Source organism: Hyla sarda, unplaced genomic scaffold (genome assembly GCF_029499605.1).
Source record: "Hyla sarda isolate aHylSar1 unplaced genomic scaffold, aHylSar1.hap1 scaffold_1566, whole genome shotgun sequence".
NCBI lineage: Eukaryota > Metazoa > Chordata > Amphibia > Anura > Hylidae > Hyla > Hyla sarda.
Genome location: NW_026608202.1, coordinates 10,628 through 20,000, shown reverse-complemented (window position 1 = coordinate 20,000; position 9,373 = coordinate 10,628). Strand labels below are relative to the sequence as shown.

Sequence of the window (9,373 nt, the reverse complement as noted above, 5' to 3'; positions counted from 1 at the left end):
ATACAATGACATCATTACATCACACGGCAGGTCCTGCACCACTCTAGATAATAGAATGATGATGAGGAGCGGAGCGGAGGGAAGGGGAGAGGGATTATTATTTTTCCATTTAAATGTCTGGTATCGGGACATCCCTAATAAATTGTAAAGCTTTTTATGCCTAAAAAATGGTTATGGTGTGGGCCGTGACGTGGGTGGGTGGGCGGTCCGGCCGTGTCCTCTTAGTCTTGTGTATCTAACATGGATGTACACTTAAGAGATGGTAAGACCCCTTGGCAATCTCTGGTATGCACCCTCCATAATGTGTTTGGGTCTTCTTGAAGCTCCTCGAGGCCCTTTTCCCTGTCGGTGTAGTGATCTGTACCAGACTGTGTAGAGATATCTGGAACCTCCCGACACCTCTTGCAGCCTCGGCAGGGGATGACGTCCTCGGGGGATTGTCCTTCTTGATGCTCATGTTGGTCTTTTGTTCCCTTTCTATCGCATTGCCTGTTCAGAAGAGGCAGCATGTAGGTATCTGAAGCTCCCGCTCCTCATCTGCATGTACCGTAGCATACTGCTTAGAAATACGTCAATAACACTTCTCATCCCCCAAATACCACATCAGAAATCTCTCCACCCCGGTCCAGAATTAACCAAGGCTTTACCCCTCATCCCCACCATCCCCTCTGGTTAATTTATGGACTCCTCATTCCTTTTGTGCATGTACCTGAAGGCATCACGGGATCCGGCCTCTAATCCTTCTTTGTCTTTTCATGGCCTCCCTGTATTTCCTCAGGGGACGTCCTATTCCAGATGGCGGAGGTCCACCGGCAAATCCAGAACCAGTTAGAGGACATGGTAAGTGACGCCAATATTCCGATTATTTCCATATTATTTGGTCATTACTTTTTTCTTGCTGTTTTTGTATGATATGTTGATTACAGGGGGCGCTGCTTTAGTCACAGGACACCCAGGGCCTTCCGAATGCTTCTTGTGGGTGCTGAAAGTGTCAGGTTGTGAAGAGTTAAAAGCATCGCCCACCCTGAGATCCATAAATTGCGCCATCCCTGCCCCGGTGTTGTGTGTTGTCAATGACTTGATCTTTGAAGTCCTTAGTTCACTCGGTATCCGGCCCCTCCATTAGCCCTGTCAGTTAAGTGCGCCCACTAAGATCTCTGCCCTCCCTCCACCTGCCTGTCTCTGTGCCCACTAAGATCTCTGCCCTCCCTCCACCTGCCTGTCTCTGTGCCCACTAAGATCTCTGCCCTCCCTCCACCTGCCTGTCTCTGTGCCCGCTCTGATCTCTGCCCTCCCTCCACCTGCCTGTCTCTGTGCCCACTAAGATCTCTGCCCTCCCTCCACCTGCCTGTCTCTGTGCCCACTAAGATCTCTGCCCTCCCTCCACCTGCCTGTCTCTGTGCCCACTAAGATCTCTGCCCTCCCTCCACCTGCCTGTCTCTGTGCCCCCTCAGATCTCTGCCCTCCCTCCACCTGCCTGTCTCTGTACCCGCTCAGATCTCTGCCCTCCCTCCACCTGCCTGTCTCTGTGCCCCCTTAGATCTCTGCCCTCCCTCCACCTGCCTGTCTCTGTACCCGCTCAGATCTCTGCCCTCCCTCCACCTGCCTGTCTCTGTGCCCACTAAGATCTCTGCCCTCCCTCCACCTGCCTGTCTCTGTGCCCACTAAGATCTCTGCCCTCCCTCCACCTGCCTGTCTCTGTGCCCGCTCTGATCTCTGCCCTCCCTCCACCTGCCTGTCTCTGTGCCCACTAAGATCTCTGCCCTCCCTCCACCTGCCTGTCTCTGTGCCCACTAAGATCTCTGCCCTCCCTCCACCTGCCTGTCTCTGTGCCCCCTCAGATCTCTGCCCTCCCTCCACCTGCCTGTCTCTGTGCCCCCTTAGATCTCTGCCCTCCCTCCACCTGCCTGTCTCTGTACCCGCTCAGATCTCTGCCCTCCCTCCACCTGCCTGTCTCTGTACCCCCTCAGATCTCTGCCCTCCCTCCACCTGCCTGTCTCTGTGCCCGCTCAGATCTCTGCCCTCCCTCCACCTGCCTCTCTGTGCCCCCTCAGATCTCTGCCCTCCCTCCACCTGCCTGTCTCTGTACCCGCTCAGATCTCTGCCCTCCCTCCACCTGCCTGTCTCTGTACCCGCTCAGATCTCTGCCCTCCCTCCACCTGCCTGTCTCTGCCCGCTCAGATCTCTGCCCTCCCTCCACCTGCCTGTCTCTGTACCCGCTCAGATCTCTGCCCTCCCTCCACCTGCCTGTCTCTGTACCCGCTCAGATCTCTGCCCTCCCTCCACCTGCCTGTCTCTGTACCCGCTCAGATCTCTGCCCTCCCTCCACCTGCCTGTCTCTGTGCCCCCTCAGATCTCTGCCCTCCCTCCACCTGCCTGTCTCTGTACCCGCTCAGATCTCTGCCCTCCCTCCACCTGCCTGTCTCTGCCCGCTCAGATCTCTGCCCTCCCTCCACCTGCCTGTCTCTGCCCGCTCAGATCTCTGCCCTCCCTCCACCTGCCTGTCTCTGTGCCCCCTTAGATCTCTGCCCTCCCTCCACCTGCCTGTCTCTGTACCCGCTCAGATCTCTGCTCTCCCTCCACCTGCCTTTCTCTGTTCCCACTCAGATCTCTGCTCTCCCTCCACCTGCCTTTCTCTGTACCCACTCAGATCTCTGCTCTCCCTCCACCTGCCTTTCTCTGTACCCACTCAGATCTCTGCCCTCCCTCCACCTGCCTGTCTCGGTGCCCACTAAGATCTCTGCCCTCCCTCCACCTGCCTGTCTCTGTGCCTACTAAGATCTCTGCCTCCCTCCACCAGCCTGTCTCTGTGCCCGCTCAGATCTCTGCCCTCCCTCCACCTGCCTGTCTCTGTTCCCGCTCAGATCTCTGCTCTCCCTCCACCTGCCTGTCTCTGTTCCCGCTCAGATCTCTGCCCTCCCTCCACCTGCCTGTCTGTGCCCGCTCAGATCTCTGCCTCCCTCCACCTGCCTCTGTACCCGCTCAGATCTCTGCCTGCCTCCCACCTGCCTGTCTCTGTGCCCACTCTGATCTCTGCCTCCCTCCACCTGCCTGTCTCTGTGCCCACTCAGATCTCTGCCCTCCCTCCACCTGCCTGTCTCTGTGCCCGCTCAGATCTCTGCCCTCCCTTCACCGGCCTGTCTCTGTACCCGCTCAGATATCTGCCCTCCCTCCACCTGCCTGTCTCTGTGCCCACTCAGATCTCTGCCCTCCCTCCACCTGCCTGTCTCTGTGCCCACTCAGCTTTCTGCCTCCCTCCACCTGCCTCTGTACCCGCTCAGATCTCTGCCCTCCCTCCACCTGCATGTCTCTGTGCCCACTCAGCTCTCTGCCTCCCTCCGCCTGCCTCTGTGCCCGCTCAGATCTCTGCCTGCCTCCCACCTGCCTGTCTCTGTGCCCACTCTGATCTCTGCCTCCCTCCACCTGCCTCTCTGTGCCCACTCAGCTCTCTGCCTCCCTCCACCTGCCTCTGTGCCCGCTCAGATCTCTGTCCTCTACCCACCTGCCTCTCTGTGCCCACTCTGATCTCTGCCTCCCTCCACCTGCCTGTCTCTGTGCCCGCTCTGATCTCTGCCTCCCTCCACCTGCCTGTCTCTGTGCCCACTCTGATCTCTGCCTCCCTCCACATGCCTGTCTCTGTGCCCGCTCTGATCTCTGCCTCCCTCCACCTGCCTGTCTCTGTGCCCGCTCTGATCTCTGCCTCCCTCCACCTGCCTGTCTCTGTGCCCGCTCTGATCTCTGCCTCCCTCCACCTGCCTGTCTCTGTGCCCACTCTGATCTCTGCCTCCCTCCACCTGCCTGTCTCTGTGCCCGCTCTGATCTCTGCCTCCCTCCACCTGCCTGTCTCTGTGCCCGCTCTGATCTCTGCCTCCCTCCACCTGCCTGTCTCTGTGCCCACTCTGATCTCTGCCTCCCTCCACCTGCCTGTCTCTGTGCCCGCTCTCCTACATATGTTCCCCCTTCTGCTCCTCACAACAGACCTCTCACAGTCTCCTCTTCCTGTTACCATCTTCAGCCTCGTTCCTCATTACCGCCATATTCCCGGTTGATGTAATAACCGATGACTCTGCCCGACCGTCCAGAAACTAATGGCCGTCATCTAGAGAGGACAGGGGGGTTTACAGGAGGCACAATCATACAGTTCAGTAGTGAGACCTCATCTGGAGGAGTGTTACTAAGGGGGTCTTACTCTGGAGGAGTGTTACTAAGGGGGTCTCACTGGAGGAGTGTTACTAAGGGGGTCTCACTCTGGAGGAGTGTTACTAAGGGGGTCTCACTCTGGAGGAGTGTTACTAAGGGGGTCTCACTCTGGAGGAGTGTTACTAAGGGGGTCTCACTCTGGAGGAGTGTTACTAAGGGGGTCTCACTCTGGAGGAGTGTTACTAAGGGGGTCTCACTCTGGAGGAGTGTTACTAAGGGGGTCTCACTCTGGAGGAGTGTTACTAAGGGGGTCTCACTCTGGAGGAGTGTTACTAAGGGGGTCTCACTCTGGAGGAGTGTTACTAAGGGGGTCTCACTCTGGAGGAGTGTTACTAAGGGGGTCTCACTCTGGAGGAGTGTTACTAAGGGGGTCTCACTCTGGAGGAGTGTTACTAAGGGGGTCTCACTCTGGGGGAGTGTTACTAAGGGGGTCTCACTCTGGGGGAGTGTTACTAAGGGGGTCTCACTCTGGGGGAGTGTTACTAAGGGGGTCTCACTCTGGGGGACTGTTACTATGGGGGGTCTCTCTCTGGGGGACTGTTACTATGGGGGGTCTCATTCTGGGGGACTGTTACTATGGGGGGGTCTCTCTCTGGGGGACTGTTACTATGGGGGGTCTTACTCTGGGGGAGTGTTACTATGGGGGTCTCACTCTGGGGGACTGTTACTATGGGGGGTCTCACTCTGGGGGACTGTTACTATGGGGGGTCTCTCTCTGGGGGACTGTTACTATGGTGGGTTTCTCTCTGGGGGACTGTTACTATGGGGGGTCTCTCTCTGGGGGACTGTTACTAAGGGGGGTCTCACTCTCGCGGACTGTTTCTAAGGGGTGCAGCGTGGGGGCCACAGTATGGAGACCACTGGTCTATAGGGTGCAGCGTGGGGGCCGCAGTATGGAGACCACTGGTCTATAGGGTGCAGCGTGGGGGCCGCAGTATGGAGACCACTGGTCTATAGGGTGCAGCGTGGAGGCCGCAGTATGGAGACCACTGGTCTATAGGGTGCAGCGTGGGGGCCGCAGTATGGAGACCACTGGTCTATAGGGTGCAGCGTGGGGGCCGCAGTATGGAGACCACTGGTCTATAGGGTGCAGCGTGGGGGCCGCAGTATGGAGACCACTGGTCTATAGGGTGCAGCGTGGGGGCCGCAGTATGGAGACCACTGGTCTATAGGGTGCAGCGTGGGGGCCGCAGTATGGAGACCACTGGTCTATAGGGTGCAGCGTGGGGGCCGCAGTATGGAGACCACTGGTCTATAGGGTGCAGCGTGGGGGCCGCAGTATGGAGACCACTGGTCTATATGGTACAGCGGGAGGGGCCACAGTATGGAAACGACTGGTCTATAGGGTACAGCGGGAGGGGCCACAGTATGGAGACCACTGGTCTATAGGGTGCGCGGCTCACAGACCCGGTCCGGGGCACAATCTAAAACCAAAGAGAAGGCTGCACCACCAGATAGTCTTCTACTCATTCTATTCTGGCAGTGTCTATCAGGATGTCAGTTGGGCCCCTAATGGTTATACCAGTCTTATAATTGTACCCAGGGTCAATAATTATATGAATAATGAATGTATAATTCTTTCTCTCTGCTACTTCCTGGGGTAATTCTTTCTCTCTGCTACTTCCTGGGGTAATTCTTTCTCTCTGCTACTTCCTGGGGTAATTCTTTCTCTCTGCTACTTCCTGGGGTAATTCTTTCTCTCTGCTACTTCCTGGGGTAATTCTTTCTCTCTGCTACTTCCTGGGGTAATTCTTTCTCTCTGCTACTTCCTGGGGTAATTCTTGTAAAATCTCTTCACTACTTGAATGGTCTCCCCCAATGTTTAGGGTACATCCGACATTCTGATCAGGGGGGTCGGAGAGCAGAGACCCCCACGACCCCTGCATGTGATGTGCCGTCATCTCTCCTCAGATAGTGGGCAGTATAGAGCATCTCCTCAGATAGTGTCATATGTATGTGCGTGTGTGTGTGTGTGTATATATATATATATATATATATATATATATATATATATACATATGTGTGTATATATGATACTGACGTGTGTATGTGTATATATATATTTTATATATATATTTTTTATTAAATCTCTCTTCTGTTTCCAGCTGAAATCCTTCCACAATGAGTTGCTGACGCAGCTCGAGCAGAAGGTGGAACTGGACGCCCGGTACCTGAACGTAAGTCTCCTCCGTCTATATGGCGGCATCATGGATCTGTATGGCGGCATGGAAGTTGTGTTCAATCATAAGATTTCTGTAGGTTGAGGTCACCAACCAGGTCAGGTCTATGGAGATGGACAGATGTCCCATCACAACCGGGGAGATCTCATCCCATCTAATCTTCTAGTTGTCTGTGGTATAAGTTGTCCGGCGTCTCGAAGATGAGGAATATGGCTGCCGGCCCAGTGGTTTTCAGTTCAATAGTCGTCATACATGGCGCCTCTAAACACTGCTCTGACGTTGTCCATAGGATGTGCTTGGTCTATTAATGAGGCTGAGCTGCAATACCACTCACAACCTGTGGACAGGGGTGGCACTGTTTTAATAGAACTGGACATAGACATCTGTAGATCAAACGATAATGAACATCCTATTGGCATCACCTTGGAGGTAGAGTCATGGCTCTTGTCTGGACTGGACATATCCACAATAATGGTTGGCTCGGCTTAGATCAGATCTGCTCTTGTTCCCCCAGAAGCAACAATCCCGTGCACAGCCTGTGGACTAGAGTGGTGCTGCTCGTGACTTCTTAGATCTCTCCCAGTCTTTGAGGGCGTATAATCTGTAGCCTTGTACACATATATAGCGCTCATCTATAATATTATTATTATTTCCCTTTAGTTATTTAGGTCCTTGTTTGTTCTCTGACCATCGCTTCTCTAGCGCGGACACATGGTCCCTGTGTAATTATTGTGTCCCGTCATGGCGGGGACCTCGCTGACCTGGAAGATGTTTTCCATCCCCCCAGACGTCCATTGAGATAAAAGATCATGAACCTTCACAAATTAATGGCGGACTGAAAGGCTATGGTTTCCATTAATTTGCATTTCCCTAATTTTACACAGATCACTCCTGGTAGCTGGAGCTGTGTCCTGAACGATCATGTGATTCTTTGAGCCCCAGCATGCAATGCAATGATCGTGCAGGGACTTGGCTACATTACTAGTTCGTTTTTTTTGTGGCAAATCCAGTCTCACTAATATATTCTGCAGACTTCCTCTGGAGGGAGTTGTAGTAAGTAATAGAACATTGCAAACTCAACTCTCCTACATTAATACATGACTTTCAAATAAATGAGGAAAATGGGTAAAGGAACATTTTAGGAAGACTTTTACACCTAGTGCAGGGTTTCCCAGGAGAAGCAGGAATGGAATCCAAAAAACACCACCGGGTGAAGACTCTTACATCAATTGCAGGGTCCACCGGGGAGGAGCAGGATGGAAAATCAAGAAACAAAACACAGGGAAAAGGCACACCTAATGCACACTTTCCCAGGAGGAGCAGGATGGGGAATCCAGAAAACACAACAGGGAGAAATATTTTAAACTTAGTGCAGGATTTCCCGGAAATAAGCTGGATTCAGTGATCATGAAAATACCACAGGGAGAAGACTCTTAGGCTAGGTTCAGACTACGGAATTTTCGCCTGCAATTCCTCTTTGAAATTGCAGGCGGAAATTCCGCTTTCTAAAATGCATAGTGTAGTGAATGGGTTTCCGTTCACAAATTCACACTTCGGAATTTCTGAACGGAAAATCCGCTTGGAAATTTCTACCTGAAGGAAGGGGATGCTCTTTCTTCAGTCAGAAATCCGCGCGGAACACATTGCAGTCTCTTGGAGACTGCAGTGTCTGCGCAGTCCTAGCGCCGACTGATTCAGTCAGCGCTGGCCGCACTCTGAATCTCCGGGCGGAAATTTTCTGCCCGGAGATTCCGTAGTCTGAACCTAGCCTTACACCTAGTGCAGGGTCTCACAGGAGGAGCAGAATAATGGGATCCAAAAAGCAGCTGTTGGAGAAGACTCTTACACCTGGTGCAGGGTTTCCCAGGCAGAAGCAGGACACACAGGGAGAAGACTCTTACACCTGGTGCAGGGTTTCCCAGGCAGAAGCAGGACACACAGGGAGAAGACTCTTACACCCGATGCAGGGTTTCCCAGGCAGAAGCAGGACACACAGGGAGAAGACTCTTACACCCAATGCAGGGTGTTCCTGGGAGAAGCAGAATGGGGAAAGGAGAGGAGTCTTACACCTGGTGCAGGGTTTCCCAGGAAGAAGCAGGATGCAGAGATCCACAAAACACCACAGATAGAATACCCGCGTCATTTTCCCAAGTGTGTTCCTTTAAAATGAACCCTAGCCCTGGAAACTGAATATAGGGCAATTCACCTTGAGGATTTTCCAGTTTACCCTAAAACCCTGTAATGAGCTTAAATTAGTCATCTGGAATCAGAAAAAAAAAAGTCTGCTTTATTCCGAAAATACCAACTTACCTGTCCATGGTTTGTGTGGTGTTACTTCAGTGAAGCTGAGCTGCAGTACCACACACAACCAGTGGACAGGTGTGGCGCTGTTTCAGGGAAAAATGTTCTCAAATCTTGGATTGCTACATCATACTCATCTATGTCCCTTCCTATCTAATCTGTATTATAAATCTCTCCTGCTCTTTTTTTCCTTGTTCCCTTCAGGCCGCTCTGAAAAAATACCAAGTGGAGCAGAAGAACAAAGGGGACGCCTTGGAAAAATGTCAGGGGGAGCTGAAGAAACTGAGGAAAAAGAGTCAGGGTAGCAAGAATCCTCAGAAATACTCCGACAAAGAAATGCAGGTGAGGTGTCTTGTATAAGGTTCTTCTGTCCATGTACAGGGACCTTGGGGGAGGGGTTTTCACCCATGAGTAATGAGGGAGTTCAGGTCACATTCAGTATTACATCAAGTGTAGGGAAGTATAATAATGGGGGAGAAAAATCTGACATCGGGGATGGTGTACAAAATGGTACAGGGACCGGGGAACCATATGACTCCCACAGCGTGTCAGAGCAAACAGTCCAGTGAGCAGCACCATGTTCACACCCATTGGGTGATAGAATTTAGTATTAAAATGTATAAAATACAGGTTAAAGGGGTACTCAGCCCCTGACATCTTCTCCCCCTATCCAAAGGATAGGGGGGACCCCC

General features: G+C 52.8%; 1 protein-coding gene across 1 annotated transcript in view; it reads left to right on the top strand.

Moving 5' to 3' along the window:
* LOC130310222 (brain-specific angiogenesis inhibitor 1-associated protein 2-like) overlaps window positions 1-9,023 on the top strand; it is a gene marked incomplete at its 3' end in the record, with an annotated part of 12,482 nt that extends 3,459 nt beyond the window's left edge. Inside the window, exons 2-4 of the mRNA XM_056552392.1 lie at window positions 779-840; window positions 6,306-6,377; window positions 8,886-9,023. Of these exons, the coding sequence (XP_056408367.1) occupies window positions 796-840; window positions 6,306-6,377; window positions 8,886-9,023 (255 nt within the window). The remainder of the gene's footprint in view (window positions 1-778; window positions 841-6,305; window positions 6,378-8,885) is intronic.
* Between the last annotated feature and the right edge of the window lie 350 nt (window positions 9,024-9,373).